The sequence below is a fragment of the Triturus cristatus genome, chromosome 9 (genome assembly GCF_964204655.1).
Source record: "Triturus cristatus chromosome 9, aTriCri1.1, whole genome shotgun sequence".
In the NCBI taxonomy this organism is placed as follows: domain Eukaryota; kingdom Metazoa; phylum Chordata; class Amphibia; order Caudata; family Salamandridae; genus Triturus; species Triturus cristatus.
In genome coordinates, this window is record NC_140592.1 from 1,034,374,704 (window position 1) to 1,034,396,605 (window position 21,902).

At 43.1% G+C, this 21,902-nt stretch overlaps 1 protein-coding gene across 1 annotated transcript in view; it reads left to right on the top strand.

Moving 5' to 3' along the window:
- The first annotated feature begins 5,264 nt into the window (after positions 1-5,264).
- The window catches only part of ATG14 (autophagy related 14), a 199,593-nt gene continuing 182,955 nt past the window's right edge, over positions 5,265-21,902 (top strand). The window contains exon 1 of the mRNA XM_085626789.1: positions 5,265-5,596. Within this exon, the coding sequence (XP_085482915.1) occupies positions 5,388-5,596 (209 nt within the window). The 5' untranslated portion in view covers positions 5,265-5,387. The remainder of the gene's footprint in view (positions 5,597-21,902) is intronic.

Genomic DNA, 21,902 nt, shown 5'->3' on the forward strand with positions numbered 1-21,902 from the left:
CACACCTCACGTACCAAGATCGCACCATCCCTGCCTACATCCATGTCATTAAAGGGCCAGAGGCTGACTGCCTTCTGAGTCTTCCGACTGCTGAGCGGCTAAAATGAGTGGACATCTTGTACAAGATGGATGATGAACTCGAGGTGGCTGAAAGACCTCCAAAGCCAGTTGCTGGCCTGGGAAAGACGGCTCGACCACCAGCAGTTCCACTGGAAGCCATCGTAGATGCCACTCGGGAAGATAGTGCTCTGCAAGACGTGATGTATCACAGACAAAATAATAACTGGATACACTCCGATGTCGACACTTCAAACAGCGTAAGTGACAGACATGAACTTGCCGCGTTCAAGCACGTGAAGGAGGACTGTCTCAAATGCCAACTGGTCAGTCGACCTGATCCCTCCGCGCCACTGCAAATGTCACCGGTGCCAGAAGGTGTGTGGCAGCAGATTGTGGTAGACTTTTCTGGACCCTTTAAATCTGGACAATATATCCTGGTCATCCTGGATGAGTGTTCACGTTTTCCGATAGCCCAATTCACGGCGTCAACCAAAGCATCCAGCACAATACTTGTCCTCGATGAAGTGTTCGCCGCCTGGGGTATTCCCAAAACAGTGATAACGGATAATGGGCCTCCGTTCAATAGTCGAGACTTTGCAGATTTTGCCAAGGATCTTAACTTCAAGCATCGCAAAATGACATTGCGGTGGTCACAGGCCAACGTAATGGATGAGAGGGTCATGTCTATCTTAACAAAGGCAGTTCAACAAGCTAAAGTGTCGCGACACGACACTCAAATGTTTCTAAATGAAGCTCTGCGGGCGTATAGAAACGCGCCTCATTCCAGCACGGGTAAGTCTCCTACGACTATAATGCTGGGCTGTCCAGTGTGCACTAGAATACCCATGGTTGACTGGAATGAGCGAACAGCATCCCATGATTCTGATTCCAATGACATCACTGTCACTGACACATCCAAGAAAAAGGAAATGAAGACATCTGCCGATCATCGCAGAAAAGCTGCACCATCCTCGACTCACGGAGGCGACTTAGCACTAGTAAAACAAGATCAACCAAAGACAACTAACTGTTGCCATCCTAAAGTTCCAGCAGTAGTCATTCGACAGAAGGGAACCATGACTACTGCTGAGTCTGATGAGGAAAGAATTAACCGAAATGTGGCGCCTTTCCAGAGGTGCAGTCCTAAAGTTAAAGAGGTGCTCAAAGGTCCCGTCACTGGAGAGACTAGGTCTAGTGCCACCGAAACCCGTGACCAGCAGTCCAGAGTGACCCCTGATGAAGGTGAACCTGACCGTCCCGACATCCAGACTGGGCCTCATCGAACTATTAATAAACCGAGGCGCCTGATTGAGGAACTGTAACTATGTGATAATTTGTTTTGGGTTATTTAGTAGAGATTTGGACTAACTCATTTGTCAAGAAAGGGGGAGATGTAATGTTGTGCACTGTCGTGGGGAGCTAGGACCTCCTCGGCTGGGAGGCTAGTAGGAGGCGGGATCAGGGGAGGGGACAGGAATGCCCGGGAGCGGGCAGAACAGTGTAGGCGAGGGAAGAGGAAGGACCGATAAATAAAGAGTAACGTGAACCAGGCCCAGTATCAGTGTCCTATGTCCGGTGGACACTACAGCGGCCATCTTGAGAAACCTACCAAACCCACACATTTTTTAAAACTAGACACCCGGGGGAGTCCAGGTAGGTATGGCTTGCGTGGATCCCCCAATGTTTCCTTACCCAGAATCCCCTGTAAACCTCAATGTTAGCTGAAAAAAATCACTTTTTCACACATTTTTGTGTGGGAAAGTTGTGGCATCACAGGGCTGACACAAATTTCCTAGCACCCAGCGTTCCCCCAGGTCTCCAGATGAACACGGTGCCTCACTACTTCACGGGTAGTTGGGCCTCCCACACGTGTGAGACACCGTTTTTATCGAGAGACCCGGGGGAACGCTGTGTGGTAGGAAATTTGTGTCAGCCCGGTGATGCCACAACTTTCCCACACAAAAATGTGTGAAAAAAGTTATTTTTTTCAGCTAAAATGGAGGTTTGCAGGGGATTTTGGGTAAGGAAATGTAGGGGAATCCACACAAGCCATACCTTCCTGAAAGCCCCCGGGTGTCTAGTTTTCAGAAATGGGTGGGTTTGGTAGGTTTCCCTAGATGGCCATCGAGCACGGGGCCAAAAACCCAGGTGACCCCCCTTGCAAAACCAGGTTGTTTTGTGATAGGCAATTTTGATGTCGCCTCACTACGTTTTGTGCCCTTGCCTGTCGCGGGTAGTTGGACCTCCCACACGTGTGAGGCACCGTTTTTATCGGGAGACCCAGGGGAACGCAGGGTGGTAGGAAATTTGTGTCAGCCCGGTGATGCCACAACTTTCCCACACAAAAATGTGTGAAAAAAGTGATTTCTTTCAGCTAAAATTGAGGTTTGCAGGGAATTCTGGGTAGAGAAACGTTGGGGGATCCACGCAAGCCATACCTCCCTGGAATTACCCGGGTGTCTAGTTTTCAAAAATGTGTGGGTTTGGTAGGTTTCCCTAGGTGCCGGCAGAGCTAGGGTTCAAAAACTACAGCCAGGCACTTTACCAAAAAAGGGTCATTTTTCACTGCAAAATCGAGGTGTGTCCATGTTGCGTTTTGTCGCGGGCACTAGGCCGACCCACACAAGTGAGGTACCATTTTGCTCAGAAGACTTTGGGGAACGCCGGGTGAGTGAAAATTTGTGGATCCATGCAGATTTCAGAACTTTCCACCACAGAAATGTGGGGAAAATGTTGGTTTTTTTGCCACTTTTTTAGGATTGCAAGCGATTCTGGGTAACAGAACCTGGTGTGGGAGGCAGTCAAGTCACCCCATCCTGGATTCCCCTGGGTGTCTAGTTTTCAAAAATGTATAGGTTTGCTAGGTTTCCCTAGCAACCGTCAGAGCAATGGTTCATAAACTACAGCTAGGCACTTTGCCAAAAAAGGGTCATTTTACACTGCGAAACTGAGGTGTCCACGTTTCGTTTTGTGCTGTTTCCTGTCCCGGGCACTAGGCTGACCCACACAAGTGAGGTACCATTTTTCTCGGAAGACTTTGGAGAATGCGGGGTGGGTGGAAATTTGTGGATGCACGCTGATTCCAGAACTTTCCACCACAGAAATGTGGGGAAAATTAATTTTTTTGTACAATTTTTTAGGTTTGCAAGGGATTCTGGGTAACAGAACCTGGAGGGAGGCAGTCAAGTCACCCCATCCTGGATTCCCCTGGGTGTCTAGTTTTCAAAAATGTATAGGTTTCTCTATGTGCCAGCAGAGCAATGGTTCAAAAACTACAGCTAGACACTTTGCCAAAAAAGGGTCATTTTTCACTGTGAAACTGAGGTGTATCCACGTTGCGTTTTGCGTCGTTTCCTGTCGCGGGAACTAGGCCGAGCCACACAAGTGAGGTACCATTTTTCTCAGAAGATTTTGGGGGACGCGGGGTGGGTGTAAATTTGTGGATCCACGCAGATTCCATAACATTCCACCACAGAAATGTGGGGAAAATTTGTTTTTTTGATAATTTTTTAGGTTGGCAAGGGATTCTGGGTAACAGAACCTGTTGGGAGGCAGTCAAGTCACCCCATTCTGGATTCCCCTGGGTGCTACTTTTAAAAAATGTATAGGTTTGCTAGGTTTCCCTAGGTGTCAGCAGAGCTAGTGTTCCAAAACTACAGCTAGGCACTTTGCCAAAAAAGGGTCATTTTTCACTGCGAAATTGAGGTGTGACCACGTTGCGTTTTGTGACGTTTCCTGTTGCGAGCACTAGGCCAACCCACAACAGTGAGGTACCATTTTTATCGGGAGACTTAGGGTAATTCAGATTTGTAAAGCAAATGTTATTTTTATTGACTTTCGATGCATTTCTGCCTTCCAAATGAAAGACATTGTGTAAAAAAGGAGTCTTTTTGAAAAATGACCTATAATTCTCATGCTAGTATGAGTATTCCCAATTTCGAAAATGTGCAAATATCTGCTGTTTCTAAACTCTATAATTTGTTCCCATTTCAGAAATACATAGGTGTCTTTCATACGGATTTTTCCATGTATACATTTTCCCACAATAATTGATATATACCCGGTACATAATAAAAAGCCATTGCAAATTGCTGCTCAGTTTTTGACTCTGGGTTCGTCGGGTTCTTGGTGAACCTACAAGTCCTATATATCCTGACAACCAGAAAGGTCCAGTGGATGTAACGGTATATTGCTTTCCAAGAGCTATCATAATTAGAAGAAGTTACAAGTGAAAACGTTGACACAAAAGGCTGTTTTTTCAACTAATTTGCAATTTTTCCTATATTTAACTGTTAGTTTCTATAAAGAAACCTTGATGGATCTACACAAATGACCCCTTGCTGAATTCAGAATTTTGTCTACTTTTCTAAAATGTATAGCCTTCTAGGATCCATTATTGCTTTCATACCCATTTCTCCCATTAACTGGAAGGATGTTGAAAGCACAAAAAAATAACAAAAATAGGCTGTGTCCCAGAAAAATGCCAAAACTGTGTAAAAAATGTTGGTTTTCTGACAAAAGTCTGTCATTCCCTAAAAGCTGGGGAAATGGTGATTTCAGCCCCACAAACCCTTTTTTGATATCATTTGCAGGGAAAAACCAAGACGCTTTCATTTGCAGCCCTTTCTTCCCATTTTTCCCCAAAAAAACAAAATGTAGCTGTATTTTGGCTATTTTCTGGGAACCCTCCATGGGAATCCACAAACCCTGTGTTCCTTTACAATTCCCATGATGTTGGAAGAAAAGGACGCAAATTTGGCGTGGATACCTTATGTGGACAAAAAGTTACAGGGGCCTAAGCATGCACAACCCCAAATAGCCAAAAAAAGGCTTAGCACAGGGGGGTAAAAGGCCTAGCAGCAAAGGGGTTAAAGTATTAGGATGATCAACCAATGACTCTGGGGTGGCTTTAAAAGTATTCCTGTTTGATATGGGGCAGCACACATGCGAGTCCCATACATACTGAGAGACCTGGCCTCGATAGAAATCAATTGAGGGAAAAACATTCTCCTGACTATTTTATTATTATTATTTTTTAATCTCCCACTTCCCATTTCTAAAATGTTGGCACGTATGGATGCTGCGATCCTGCAGACTCAATGTAAGGAAGCAGGACGTTAAGATATTACATAGCCATCCTCCATAGACTATATTTAGCCTGATCTTAAAATGGCCGCTGCTCATAACGTAACACCGCCCACGTTCACCCGCATTTCTAAGGAGGGTGGAGTTTGTTGTTGGGAGCCCTCTCTAGGCATCAGCTGGAACCGTGATGCCCTGCTTTGAAAACAAAAGTCCCACGTGACAGGTGCGGATGGCAGGCCATCATGGCTTCCTACACTGGCAGAGGTCCCCGGGTGTCACTCGGGGAGCCGCGGTTCAGCGCTGGGCTGCTGGAGGCGGTGGACGACGCCGAAGGGCTGTACGTAGCTGTGGAGAGATGCCCGCTCTGCAACAGCACCCGGCGGAGGCTGACCTGCGCCAAGTGCGTGCAGAACGGCGACTTCGTTTTCTTTGACGTCCGCGACACCGAGAGGTGAGTTGGGGTCAGGGTGTAAGGGACAGGGTGTACCTGTAGTTTAGGATTGGCAGGAGGTAGTGGTAACACTTTGACACCTTTCTGCCGAGGACAATACTTTCTTCCTGAGTCATAGCCATGCATGGTCCGAGCATTCTCCTGTGGTCTGGTGCCTCTGTTGTGAACGTGGTCCTTTTAAGGTTACTAATCTATTACAGAACTGGCTCAGTTTGTACTGAAACTTTGTGTAGAACTCACCGGTGCGCCATTTGTCAGGGAACTTCCAAATGAGGTTTAGCAGGCTGTACTACAACTTCCAAATGCGATCTCTGGATCAGTGAACACACGAATATATGGAGTGACTGACTTATCAGCTCGTATGTTGTATGGATGGATAGGTTATATTTTGCGAAAGAATTATTGTGGCAAGTGACTGTTTCAGATTTTATTTACAATTGTATAACTATTCAAATGTGTAAAGCAAAAAGTGTTGTCTACTACATGGTGCTCAGAGCCACATTATATTCTTCCGTCTGAAATTGCGAGTTCTCATAATTAAACATGGTTCTACACTGGTGGGTTCCACTTTGGTAGCAAAGCCATAGCCAAATCGAACATTATTGTCACATAATCTGTGCGATCTAAATCCCAGAGGTACAATGCTTTGACAAACCTGAAACCGCGAGAGCTTGGCATCAGCACACTTATCTTAAAATAAGATCGTGAAGGGGAGTTGCTCATTTTTCCTAAATAGGCCAGCTATCTGAAAAATATCGACATCTATATGCTTGGAAGTTTACATGTAAACTGTTGGCGGTATTGACGCGGAAGACCTGTTCTTCAAAGTAATTTAGTTATATAGCGATCCTAATATCCATCGACTATGCAAACATATGTTCCTTAACACTTTTTTGTTGTTGTTGCAATTATGTCACAACATTGAAAAGCATCGTTAGTGTTACACCGATTTGATGTAAAAATGATCACTGTTTATTCTAACTATTGTACTTATTTATTTCTATTGAATGGCAATAGGACCCATTTACAACACAAACTTGTATACGAGTAACTGAATAAAAGGAACCTTTTCACATCTAGGTTCTAAGTGACATCATAGACAACTTGCTCTTAATATCTTTTTGATGTCACTCAGAACCCCTCGCTACAAAACATCACTGTTACTCCCAGGTGTCAATCTACAATTCTTTATGCTGTTTCCACTTAAGATACTTAATTCTAGAACCTTCTTGGCCTCTAGTATTATCGAGTAGATCGTTGGATCTAGAATGTCAAATTGAGAGTTCATTTGTAACTTTGCTTTTGATTTGACTTTGTCAAATATTTTTAGTGAACTTCATGGTATATTGCCATGTCATTGCCGGGAAATACGTTTCTTAATTTAATGCATTGACTTCTCTGACCCATCTTTAATCTAGAGCTTCTTTTTGTTAACTTAACATGCTTGCCGATAGTGCTTTATTGAAGATTTGCGTAAAGCCTCAATATGAAGACTTGTCTACGTTCTTATGTGGTGAAAAGTGAGATATTTTGCAGAAAGATTAATCAGACCTAGGTCAAATTTTGAATCGCAAGAAGACTTTGCACTGCCCTAGAACAATATAGTTTGACTAATGTACAAAGGATAAAAAAAGCAGGTTATTCAACAAATATCTAGTGCTACTAAACAGAGTACAGTTTTGGTTTAATGTGAGAGAGTTACATCTCTGAAGGCATATCTCTATAACAGCAAAATAATATTTGTGCAGAACTTGTCAAGTAAGACGACAACAATTTCTGCGCCTTTGATTATTTTATATCAGTGGCTTAATAGTAGGCAACATATTGCGTCTTAAAAATCGTTACTGGTATAACTTGGGATTGGAGTCACTGACTCTTCTACTACTCCTGTGCAATCTTTTAATGGAGCTAAGGAGAATTTATCTAAAGTCCCATCTTTAATCTTCAGGCCAGACTTCCATTTTGATCAAGAATGAGGAGTGTGTATTGCCTGATGCTTGAGAGGTTGTTTTCTATCGAGCCCAAGATGCTTTAATTTTAGCTGTCTGATGGTTAACTAGACATTAAATTAGGTAAACATGGGCAACGCTGTGGCACTCGGATGTTCACAGTGTATCAGAAAGACAGATACACATTTCTTTACGTTGGAAAAGGTGTGAGGCCTATAATTGACTAGAAGCCCTTACTTGGAGCCTAGGTTGGGATCGACAGGGGAAATCTCGAGCCAGCCCCTGGGTAAAGCATTTCTTTCTACTGAAGAAGACAGTCTAGGTGTGGGCTCAGGGATTGCTAATGTGGCACTTTTGATATCAAGAGTGTGCATGCTGAAACAGCAGCCTCTTCAGCCCCCCGAGGTTGACGCATACTCGATCTCCAAAAGCTCAGGAGGGGTTGGATGCATAAGGAAGGAGACACAACCTCAACCGAATTAGATTGCAGGCAGATCAAGGCATGTTTCCTGCCAGAACGTGTGATTTAGGATTGTGAGCCAAGGAACTCATATTTCTCCCTAGCAGATTTAGTGAACACCTTCTTCTGCAAAGGTTTTAAAAAAGTTTTTTTGTTTTACAAGAAAGGATGTCTCGACTCGGAGGTAGATCAGAACACTTTGTAGCCATATGTTTGGAAAGAGCTTCACACTAGCTGTTTAGAGAAATGGGAGAGACTACTTTCATTGACTATCCTCTGATTGTATGAAGCGATGGGAGAGTGATGAACCCACTAGACATCACGGAATATGGAAACTGTAGCATAATCCTCCCCTGGCGTTGAGGTCAAACCACCTAAGCCATTAATTAACAAAAGTCTTTCTCCACCACTAGATGCCCAGTCAGTTGATTGGCCTGTGCAGGGACTGGAAAGGTTTTCATAAATGCCCAAACATTGCAGGCTTCTTGCATTGGATCTTTCTCCAGTTTCTTTTCTTATTAATAGCATTTGATATGGTTGTAGTTGGGGCCCTTTCCTTTCCAAAATAGGAGGCCCACCGACATATGGGATACCATATGTACTGAACAGAGTGTGGGGATGCTTAATGGTAAAACTTTCACTATTGGCTCACGTTTTGCTATTTCCCAGCACGTTAATGTGTAAAAATATTATACATGTTGTCTTATTTCAATGTTTGCAGGGCATTCTGAGTATAGAAAAGCAACGAGAGCCATGCAGACTGTGTTTCTATGAATTCTAGTGGGTATTTAGTAAAAAAAAATGCTTGGTCTTAATTGGGTTCCCTGGATAGCAGCCAGCCCCGGCCCAGATATTGCAGCCATTATGCATAAGATTTCTTCTCTTCTGGATCACATTTTGCATGACTGTAGTTTAGACTTTTTTTTATCCCATGCAATAGGTTCCAGCATTTTAATTGTGAGAAGTGGAGGCACACTGGGCAATGGGAGTCTTGCTGCCAGACGTAAATTATTTTGTTTTCCATCCCACAATTCTGAGCAAACTGTGTGCATTTTTTCTCAAACTTACAGTTCGAAGTTTACAGAGCATTCAAGGTAAGGAAATGTGGTGGGATTCAGGCTAGTTGTGGCACATGAATTCTTGGGCACATTTCAAATATGCATGTTTTTCTCTTGTACCTAATTTCTGCTTATTTTCAAGTTGAGCCTGCCAGACATCATAAGCTGTCTGGTTGCGAAAGACATATAATGGGGTTTAATGTGAATATTTCCTACTTCTTATACTATGTCTTTCCATGTTCATATTGTCTTTCCCTCTTGTGAAGCATAGCCAGTTTACTTGTGTTTTTTCTACTATTCACTTTTAGGAAACAACTTTATTTTTCCATTGGAGTGCATGTGTTTTCCAGCAGTCTCTCTAGTGTAACCATTTCCCCCTTCCTTGCTGCTCTTGCTCGCCCGTGCACCTTTCCCCACACCCCCTCCATGATGCCCTCGCCCTTGTGGGCTTCTCTCATCCACATTACTTTCTCGTCTGTGTGCCTCCCCCAGCTCCAAATTGCTTTCTCTGTTGTTGCTTGCCTTTCTCCCTCCCCCGTTCTGTTGTGCTCTCTAACCCATTTCCTTTTCTCCACTCCCATCATATTGATTCCCCACCCTGTTTTTTTTTTAATAATAAAAAAATGCTTTTGAACTTTATTTCCCTTTTTAGGTCTCGGCTAGCGAAGGCTGCGCTTGCTCAGTCTCGCTCGTGAGAGAGAATGACTTGGAGTAGAGGGGCTTGAACCCGCCCCTGTTCTCCATTGGCTGGCCTCTTGAATGCTGGCCAGCCATTGGAGAAGAGGTCCGTCACTCCGAACAGGCCCCGTCCTTTTTGGATTTGGGGGCGTGTTTTTTTCAACTTTTCTCATTATCTCATCCAGCCAATGGCAAGAGGAGAGAAAAGCAAAACACGCCCCCGAATCCGGAAACGCTGCTGCCTTTCTCCGAGGCATTTCTGCTTCGCCTCGGAGAAAGGCGGTGGTGTGCTTGTCGAGAAAGGAACGTTTTCAAACTCTTGCAGGCTATTTGTTTTTGCTGGCTTCTCAGGTGTGTGCGTAATGAGGTCCAGAGGTTGGCACTCGTGCGCCAAATGAATTGTTTAACTTTTATGGGTAATCTTCTGCGATCGGCTTTGGTTGTCTGTGCTCCCTGCTATGTAGAATGTGACAGATTCTGAAATCGAATAGGCTTCGTCCATTTTATATTTACACGAGTTTCCATGATATTTTTGGTCAGTGCTGTGGTTGTTTTGAGTGTTACCGTGCAACATTTTTTTTTTATACTCGAGTGCTTGATCTTTCAATCACGCGGTAATGAATACGCATATATTCATGAGGACTGATTCCACACCTGTTTAGTATTTGATATTTTGATGTGGTGCTGAAAGGTTCCAGTAATTGGTAGTGGTTGAAGAGAACACCTTGACTTCTAACTGGCACAAAAGTGGAGGACGGAAAACAATAAGACCTTATTTTTTAAGAAGGGCCGGAGCCACAATGAAAAAGCAACCGCGAGGCGCAGCGCGAGATCCATATCTGCGGCCGCCATCGATCTGTCCGGGCGAGCTTTTAATTACAGCACAGTCGGCTGGAGCGGCAAACAGAGACGGAGCGCTCGAGCCCTCGGCTGTGTGCGGCTGCGCAGGGTCATCCCTTATTACACCCTGCGATCAGAGCGGTCACAGGCTTTACTGCGACTGATGGCTCTCCCCGCGCGGGCATCGCTCGCCGAGAGGACCCGGGCGTAGCCGCGGGCCTGAAGAGGAAACGACCGAGGTAAACAGGTGGTAGGGCACACTCAGCTACTTGCCATTGGTACTCATGAAACACGGGGAGACCGTATAAAAAAACACAAGTGTAGGGCCTAAAGTTCGCCTTAGGAGCAGCAGCTGACCTCGGACGCCGGAGCAGCTTACTACCAGGCCTGCCTTCTCTTGAGTTGATCCCACCCATCGTCTTTCTTTGCCCAGCCCCGGCTTTTTGACGCAGAACTGAGCCCTATGACTTTTCCAATGGATAGTATATCGGGACTCGAGTGGGGCTCAGATGCAGGGCTAGAGGGGGAGTAGGCCAAAGACGGGTCAGGTCAGATGCCAGAGGTGATCTCCAGTGAAGGTAAGGGTACGTTGACAGAGGTGTGAAGCGGTGGCCATGGACAGGAGCACCTGGGGAGGAAGGACATGTGAAAAGGAGGTACAGTGGAAGTACAGGAGAAAGGAAAAGTGCTTCTCCTCTGCACTTATAAACAACTAAGAGTATCATAAAGATTACAAAATTTTGATTCGGATGTATTTTTGCACAATATTTATTTGCATAATGGTTTCAACAATAATTATTTCATACAAAATATTGCTTTCGAAATATTAATTTATTTTCCTACAGAAGATCTATTAAGTACAAATATGGTTTCTAAATTCCGATCTTTTCAACTAGAGTTTTAATATCATTTTGAAAATAAATGTCTGTATTTGGGCCCAAACCAACAAACGCTTTCTTTAATGCCATTATTATCGCACATTGTAATGAGTATCAGAAAGCCCTACTCACCGAAGGACAACTAAACACACCTCTCAGGCGCCTCTTTCATATCAGGAGCGGAGTTCCACTAATCAGTGGTGGCTGGTATGGAACGGTGGTGGTGTGGGTATGATGGGGAGGGGTTAGGAAAGAAAAAAAAAAACTTAGCTGGGGTTGCCATTGCCAGCCACCGCCTCTCCTTCAAGCAGGAACCAGGAAGATCCCAGCCTCTGAGAATCACCTGACCAATCAGAACACTGCCTTACAGCTGCATTGTGATTGGTCTGGCTTTGTGTGTGTGGGTGGCTTTGTGTGGGTGGCTTTGTGTGTGTGGCTCTGTGTGTGGCTGCAAATGCAATAGGTCTCGCATTTCAGAGTGATTAAGCTATTGACATTGTAAATAACAATGCCGTTTCTTTAAATGTTTTAAAAACAAAAACATAAACAAAAATAATGTCCTGAGCAATGCCAATAGCTCTAACTTTAACAATGCCGAGACCGTTGCATTGTAAATGCTTGTTTATTTACTGCTCCAACTTTGATTGGATTAGATCAGATTAGAGGTGGGCAACCCCTTAAAAGCTCAAGCCAGATCGCTGGCTCAGCTCGGGCTCCTCTTGGACTCCCGAGCCCAACATGATCCGAGCCCGACCCCTGCCTCCTAGTAAGGTACTGAGGCTGTGAAAACCAACATTCTGAAAAACAGGCGCATTGTTTATTGGTATCTCTGATTAATAGACAATGCACCTGTAATGGTATTTCTTACAGTTTTCAATAAAGTACAATAGAGGGACCCTGAATAAATAGATAAGCGAGGAAGGGCTCAGGGAAAATAACAATAGAAAAAACAAAACTTCCTACACTATATCACTTGAGTAGAAGACAATATGTCCATACAATGAAATGATACCCACAGCAGACGGTATGTAAAACTGTATTATTTCATTTATTAATTATTTTTATCATTTTTTTTATATATTTAAATCATTTTTTTGATCAATTTTTGTGTAATAGTATATACAATATGGTTTACATCAAACTGTAGAAGCACAATTTGTAATTAATTGTACAACCATTATACAAATGACAAAACATATATACCATATATAGACGCACAATAGAAGACAATAAATCTGTAACAATTAACAATTAAAAATCATTGGTTGTAGATTATGATCATAGGACCAACGCCTACGCGCGTTTCGGAGCTCAAATGTGATCTTAACCGGCTCCTTCTTCAGGGCGTGTAACTGTGGTCTTTCAGACGAGAAAAAAGGCTTCAAGAACTAGTTTGATGTTCAATACTCTTATGCAACAGTTATACAGAAAATCTTTTTTACAGCCGTAGATCTGTGGGTACAAAGAATCACAATGAGTGATTGGGAATTTATTTAACTACCTTTACATTTATTTAAGGCTAAAATGGAGCAGGAGTCATAAAGAGAGAAAAGAATACAAACCACAATTTATATCTGTGTTGATACAAGCACCCAAAGATAGAGGTTGATATCTTGAAAAGGTGGTCACCGCTAAAGTCCAGAAACTTCTTTCTTTTGTCCCTAAACCTGATTACAACTTGAATTATTCGGAATACCAATCGTTTAAACAACTTGCTAACAACACTGAGTTAACCATCAAACCCGCAGATAAGGGGGGTGGTATTGTTGTTATGGATAGCCCAGCATATATACAACAAATGGAGGCTATGCTCGCTATTCCGGAACACTATACCAAATGCAGATCATATCCAGAACTAAGGATTAAAAGAGATATCCTGGAGATCACACAAAGAGCCCTCGAGAGGGGTTCTATTTGCATGCAAGAATTCAATTATCTCAATGTAGAACATCACCGAATACCTATTCTATACGGAGTGCCCAAAATACATAAAAATACTTCCAGCCCTCCGTTCAGACCCATCGTGTCCACTATAGGGTCCTTGACTGAACCCCTGTCTATATATGTGGACAAAATTCTAAAACCGTTGGTATCTAACCTCAAAGGGCACATAAAAGACACAGGACACCTTATTAGGGAAATTGAAGGCATACAGTTTAATATCCACACAGACTTTCTAGTGTCTATGGACATCGTAGCCTTATATACTAATATTCCACAGCTAGGGGCCCTTGAAGCTGTTAAACACACTCTGGAGAAAAATAATACCATGGTTGATCGATTATTCCTACTAGAATGTTTAGCAGTTGTACTAAAAGAAAACTATTTTGAATTTAACGGACAAATATTCAAACAGATACTTGGAGTAAGCATGGGCGCCGCCTGTGCACCCAATGTGGCGAATATATATATGGGTGAATTTGAATGCAAGTTCATTTTCAATGAGATAGCCCCATTCAGCGAAAACATAAAAAATTGGTATCGTTTTATTGACGACATCTTTTTTATATGGAGTGGTCCGGAAGAACAACTGCATGAATTCATGGCATGGATTAACTTATGCGATGTTCACCTCAAGTTTGGCCCCAATATTAGCAAATCCCAAATAGAATTCTTAGACATTTGGATAAGAATTATTGATGCCAAGATTGAGGTGAGTCTGTACACTAAACCGACTGCCAAAAACACCCTCCTCCAGTATTCCAGCTTTCATCCCCGTAGCCAAAAGGACAACATCCCTTTTAGCCAATTTTTAAGGCTACGCAGGAACTGCACCACCATATCCAACTATGATATACATGCTGAGGAACTCAAACTAAAGTTTGCAAGTAGAGGGTATCCCCATAGACTCATCAAAGATGCCTACAAAAGAGCTAAATATCACGACAGAACCATTTTGCTGCAACCCAAAGAACCAAAAACTGATGAGAAATTGGTTTGCATTACGACTCATTCCAACATTGATCACAAAATCCGACAAGCCATCAATAAAGAATGGCATATTCTAAACACGGACTGCACCAAAAAGAACCTCTTGAAGCCGATCTTTGCATTCAGACGTAATAAAAACTTAAGGAACTCGTTGGTTAAATCCAAAGTATCCACTACTAACTTATTTGTACAGAAATCCATCACTGGAAATAAGCCTATTAGTGGTACTCACAAATGTGGGAGTTGCCATGCCTGCCCATTTGCCATGGTGAAAGATGAACTGATCTGGGATAAACAGCAATATAGGTTCAAAGAAATGACCAACTGTCGCACTCGAAATGTAGTGTATCTTATCCTCTGTCCTTGTGACAAAGGATACGTTGGAGAAACAAGCAGAGAGTTCCGTGTACGCTTTAGCGAACACAAGTCAGCAATTCTTAATAAACGCGAAGGAGCACCCCTGGTGGCCCATTGGATTGAGAAAAACCATAGCATCTCTGAACTAAGGTGGCTCATTTTGGAACACATACATTCCTCCAACAATACCAATGTGGATGCCATCAGACGCAAAAGAGAAGTATTTTGGATATATGTCCTTAAGACTCAAGAAAAAGGCCTTAACGAACATCTACCCTGGGAAAATGCTATTATATAAATTGCCCCCTTCTTTGGCACCACTCCCTGAGGATTCCATGGACCTAACTAGCACACCTCACATTGATTCTATCCCACCCTTAGACACAGCAGGTAAGCGGATTGGATACATGCACGCCGGATATGTACAAACTTCCCTAAAAGGATATATATAACCATATAAGAATAATGTTGGCCCCATCTTATCCACATTGAGGGCATTATATTTATTACCCTTAAACCAGTTTTGGTATAGTTACTATAAGAAATTACATTTCTTTACCTTAAGAGATTTATCTTAAATACATCTGGGTTATGCCGGGCCGCATTATATCCCTACTTCTTTATCCACACCCGTTTTACTCATCATATGCGCTTTTTTCTCATATATATAGGTTTTATATAACATCAAAGAGTTATACTCTGTCTTGAGATATATATATCCCTTATACGCACCAGAGTAATCATTAAGTATCTTTCAGGGACAACTATAATCTTTGTATTCTATACCTGGCTGTTATTATTTTTTAATAAGGATGAAATATCATGCCTGGGTTCTGCTCAACTTTGATATTGATCTTCAACACACTCTAAGATGTCCGCCGATACAGACTACCTGCAGCCCTGCATCTCTAATGGTGAACGCATTGTCAGGCCGCGTTCCCGTCTCATTTGTAGTCCTACCTCAGTGTCCACTATGTAATCACCACTTCCTGACTTTCCTTATTAGGGAAACGCCAGGTATCACCTGCTAATGACGAAGAGCGCAAGCTATGGCACCCTCCCCGAACTTTAGCTGATCGGAACGGTAAGAATTACATGTAGCTCCGATTTCTCTATCCCCACGTCCTTTTATCCATGTAGAAGACTGCAATCAACTATTGCAGACTCAGTTAAATAATTGTTTCTAAACGCCGGTTTATTCTCTTACAGAAGTACTGCTTGAGCATTGGCAATTATACTCTAAATCGGATACGCTTAACGACCTTTCGTCACTTTATGGACAAACTAATAAATCTGAAACCCAGACTTTAAACAAGTACGTGGCAAATCCTGACAAGCTTCGGCCCTACTGCCCGGTAAGAGTTTCCTCTGATCATTATCATTTCATGTCTGTTCCTATAACAATGACAGTATTTTCCTCATTCCGTCATCTCAGTCAACTTCATTATAAATTTATTTTAGACTGACGTTTTCGTGCCTGGAGCATTACATGACCGACCAGAACCACACTTGAGATTTTCAGTCGTTCACATATACTGCACTAAGAAAGAGAACAGGTAACCAGTCTGTCTGCACTTAATTAAACCGTGCATTCATCCACATTACTTTTTAGGACGCGCTTCCCCATTATCTTCTCTTAAATTGAACTTTGTGTAGCCTTTAAGGCAGCTGATAAGTTACTAAACATATCTGACCGGTGCATTGCGAGAAATAATATTGGCATCAAACGGGAAGTGTAAATCCCTCTCTATCGGGATAAATAATTGAATATAATTATATTTTCCCCAGAAGGTACAGCTTTCAATTGTAAAAGAACTCCCAACTTAGAATGAACTCCTCCACGCCTTGTACTCACGTGGCAAGCACTAATTGGCACTTTTCTGGGAGCCCATTATGCCATCATTATTAATTTTAGTCATTGTTTCTTTCCCTCCATAGGGTTAAATATCTTAGCTAAAGATTTAGGATTGTCCGTATTGGTTCCCCTATATATAAGAATCTGCCACTGGCAAGTATGTTGAGATTATTTTTCGTCTATCTATTCTCTAGTTTCATCTTCTCTCAGTTTAGGTGATTTGGGACTATTACACATATCAACCTCTATCTTTGGGTGCTTGTATCAACACAGATATAAATTGTGGTTTGTATTCTTTTCTCTCTTTATGACTCCTGCTCCATTTTAGCCTTAAATAAATGTAAAGGTAGTTAAATAAATTCCCAATCACTCATTGTGATTCTTTGTACCCACAGATCTACGGCTGTAAAAAAGATTTTCTGTATAACTGTTGCATAAGAGTATTGAACATCAAACTAGTTCTTGAAGCCTTTTTTCTCGTCTGAAAGACCACAGTTACACGCCCTGAAGAAGGAGCCGGTTAAGATCACATTTGAGCTCCGAAACGCGCGTAGGCGTTGGTCCTATGATCATAATCTACAACCAATGATTTTTAATTGTTAATTGTTACAGATTTATTGTCTTCTATTGTGCGTCTATATATGGTATATATGTTTTGTCATTTGTATAATGGTTGTACAATTAATTACAAATTGTGCTTCTACAGTTTGATGTAAACCATATTGTATATACTATTACACAAAAATTGATCAAAAAAATGATTTAAATATATTAAAAAAATGATAAAAATAATTAATAAATGAAATAATACAGTTTTACATACCGTCTGCTGTGGGTATCATTTCATTGTATGGACATATTGTCTTCTACTCAAGTGATATAGTGTAGGAAGTTTTGTTTTTTCTATTGTTTTTTCTATTTCTTACAGTTTTAACATAATGTTGGTTTTTGCAGGCTGTGAAAACCAGCATGGTCTTTTGTGGTTTTTCATTTAACCGAATAAAGTATTGATCGATTGATTGGTCTCAAAACTCCAATGCCAACACAAACACATTGATTATTGGTCAGATGTACCAAAAGGCAATTTGTCCATGTTGGTGTTTCTGAGCGTTTTAACACAATGGCTCACAGGCTGTGAAAACCATCATTGTGATAAAAGTCTTAAAAACACCAACGCAGAGGGGGAGGGAATGTGGCGTTATGGCTAAAGCTGCTGAATTTGCAACTAGGGAACCAGTTTCGAGTCTCGATGTCAGCTCCTCACCATATTGTGATTTTGGGCAAATCACTTAATTTTGCTGTGCCCAAAAAAAAAAGCATTGGCAAAGCCAATAGCTCTTGCATATGCAAGAGCTAATGGCTTTGCCAATGGGTTTTAGCCGTGTATACCAGTGTAGCTGCTGTTCAGCAAGTCTAAATGTTAGTGGAGTGTCGTAGGGTGTCGTTGAGTGACATAGAGTATTCTGTAGTAGAGTAGCACGGTGTGTAGAGTCACTACAGTGGCATGGAGTGGATTGGCATGGAGTGTCATCGATCGAAGTAGAGTAGCGTAGTGTCGTAGAGTGTCGTGGCTTAGAGTGTCATAGAGTGAAGGGGCATAGAGTGGAATACAGCGTCATAGAGTGGAGTATGCATGGTGGGGTAGCGCCCTGCCATTACAGGGAAACACATTTTCAATTGAAATGACCATTATATTCGCAGAGATCTATAGTTTTACGGTAAAAACTATAAAGCCCACAAACGATGTGTGGAATTCGCATTGGCTAGTGTATGGATTTGTTTTGATCCTATTCAAATATTTGTTTCCACCACACTTCAGAATTACAAAATATTTGCTTTCCTAATTCTGATACATTCTGAAACATTTGTGCAGTTTATTTACAGGCATTTGCATTTTGTTGTTAAAAATGGTGTGTCTAGTTGGCAGTGGTTTGCACCCTGTCCCAGTAGGGACCCACATTCCTAGTCCGGTTAAGTGTAGCACACACTAAGTTTGCATGTGCTCACCTTCTTGTGGCTTAACACAAAGCAGTTAGGCTAAACTAAAGAGTCAATGTGTAAAGTATACCGTCACAGCCTCCGCCACTACCCACCCACCCGCACCCACCACACACCACCACATCATTAATGTTTGAGCATTAAATGCAGTTATAACGGTTAGAAACGAAGTAGCTCTGGTCAGGCTATCTCGATGTGCTTTATGAGGACTAATCCACAAGTGCAGGCCAACTACAAAGTCGTGCAGACTCCAGTACGTACCTTGGAGACTTTGAGAATCAATGGCGATGCAAGGTGCTGGCGAGATGAGGCGGTGCAGAGCTGCTGACACCAGGGGCGATGTGAGGCGCAGGAAAGATTATGTGGCTGTTGCTGCAAGGTATCGGTTCCGATGGAGTGTCGAGGGTCAAGCCGCAAGGCGTTGACTTTGCGGAGTTAATGTCACACCACAAGCCTACAGGGGCTGCGGCAGAGTTGGGCATCACGGACTTCGGTGACACGGTGCTTGAGACTCGCAGTGTGTTGGTTCTACAGAGGTGCTGTGGTTTAGTCGAAGCTTGTGTTGTAAGTCGCAGTCGTTGCCTTGAGCGGGGAGCACAGATTTGGTGCAGGGAGCGGTGCCGGTTTCAAAGTGGTACTTGAAGTCCATGTGCTGATTTCGTCTTTTCTTAGCACAGCAACTCACTTCCAAGGGCCCATGAACTGGATTTAGCTCCACTTGAAAGAGTAGGGCTTTCAGCAGAGGAGCCCAGGTGCTGCAGGTGAAGTCATTGATGGCCCTGAGACTTCCAACCCAAGCCCTTGGAGAAACTTTAGAAAGCAGGATGCAGAGAGCAAAGTCCAGTCCTCTCACAAACAGGACAAAAGCAGCAGGCAAACACAGCACAAAGTAAACAGGAAAGTGTCATTCCATTCTGGCAGAACAGCTCTTCTTCCTGGCAGAATGTCCTCAGTCCAGAAACTGAGTAGATGGTGTCAGAGGTCCAGTACCTCTAACCATTTTAGACTTTGAAATAGGGAGACTTTAAAGAATGGTCTTTGTAGTGCAAAATACCCTGCCCTTCTTGGCCCTGGCTCCAGACACACTGCAGGGGGTATGCAGCTTTTTGTGTGGGGACAGGCACAGCTCTATTCAAGTGCAAGTGTCAACTCCTCCAACCGCTCTAGCTCAGGAAGACTCATCAGCTTGGTGATGGGTCATCAGGATATGCAGGGCACACCTCCGCTCCCTTTCTGTGTGACTGTCTAGAGTCCTGTTTGAAGGGCTAACGAGTGGGTGCACAATCAGTGCCGTAGTCCCACTAGTAGTATTTTAGTTACAGGCCCTGGGCACACACAGTGCACTGTACTGGGGACTTATTAGTAAATCAAATATGCCAATCATGGAGAAACCAAATGCCATAACATTTTAGACAAAGAGAACATGCACTTTAGCACCAGGGTCGGATTGGGGCCAGAAATAGGCCCGGGCATCCCCCCAAAAAGTGGCCCACATTTGAGGAGCATGACCTTTCACAAAACATTGCTTGGTTAGCATCAAGAGGCTAATGTTTGGAGAAATGTTTGGTACATTAAGTATTTTTAAGCTTGCAGGATCAGTCGCATTGGTGAAGACTGGAAGCAGTGTAGCTGTAAAAACGGAATACTTATTTCCAGTCTCAACGCCTTATGCAAGGCTGCAAGAATCCCACTCCCAGACATCTAGGTCCTCAACCCTGATTGTAACATCAATCAGAAATCTAGTACAAGGCCAAGGGGCAAAAGGGGATGGGTCAGGATCCCTGGGAAAAGAGCCCACCATGACAAAAGATAGAGAAAAAGCGGCTCTGAAATTCATCCTCTAGATACACTACTTAAGGGTTTCATAGAATAAAACCTGTAATTTCAGTAGCACTCGCACTTATTTCGCCCCCCTTTTTTTAATTATAACGCCCGTAATTAATAATAACCTATTATCCACTAGTACAATAAAAAGTATGCCCACCCTTGCTGCCACCTGAGGCAGTAAATCAGTTATCAATGAGATTTACCAGGACTAACAAAGTTCTAGCCTTGGCCTCTGGATCCTGTCCAGCCTCAAGACCTCCCCATTAGTGAACTGCTGTACTGTCACTGGTACAGGTAGCCCTGGGCGCTTTTGTGGTAATTCCTACAATGCCCAGGGCTGCCCATCAGTCATGCTGTCAGCTCATCCTCTCCCATCTCATCATGGGAGAGAGGTTGGCAAGAGCTTCACTCACTACACTCTACCTTATAACAAGATGAGGTGAAAAGGCAAGAAACGAACAGCTGGAGTCTGTGCAGGCTCCAACTTTGAGCTTCAGTTCTTGAGGCTGTAAGGAGGTGTGTACCCACCTTGTGAGTCTACCCAACACCATTATCCGAAGCACAACAGTTCAGGTAGCTGAAGGTAAGTAAGCAAAATGAAACCATGTGAAATGTTTTGTGAGAGTGTAACTAAGTGAGATTGAGTGAGTCAGAGGGAGTTGGAATAAGTGAAACTAAGTTAGAATGTGAGCGTGAGCTAGAGTGACTGAGTGAGTGAGACTCAAGAGATGCGAGGTCATACTTTCTATGATATACCTAGGTAAAATGCAAAAAAAACAATTGATGGACAGAATGCTGAACAATGTCATACATTCATCCCAGTACAGAAATCTGGGCCTAACGCCATATTTTTTTGCTCCCCATGCAATTACTGTCAGCCAACCCAGCCATATGCAAATTAGTCTTGACCCTGTTCACATGGGAACAGTCCAGCCTGAACAGCCGGGCGAGGTCCTTCCTGGACTGGAAACAAGCATCCTGGGCCCGGTTTCGGGGTATCACTCCTCATCAGTCAGGCCAGCTTGACTCCAATGGCATGGAGAGCACAGGACGGACACCTGGGCAATGCCATGATGCTTGTTTCTGGTCCAGTGAGGACCTGGCTTGGCAGTTCGGTCTGGACTGTTCTCATGAGGAACAGGGTCAAGACTGATTTGTATATGGCTGGGTCTAAACTGGGTTAGCATGCTGAGCATAAGAACGATAAATTTAACCCAGATCTCTTGACTGGGGGTGAATGTTCGATTTACTCTGCATTCTGTCCATCATGTGTGTGTCTTTTGTTAGGTAAAATGCAGGAACATAAGCTGTAATTCCGGGCATGTGGAACAGCTGTGCCAAAATTTACTACAACTGACCTGTTGTAGTAAGTTCTGGTCGCCCGCTGTTTACAGTAGAATCTCACTGCACCCGATGGTTCTGTGGAACCCGAGTACCCGTGGCCAAGAGCAGTCCGGCAAACTGAACGTTGAGTT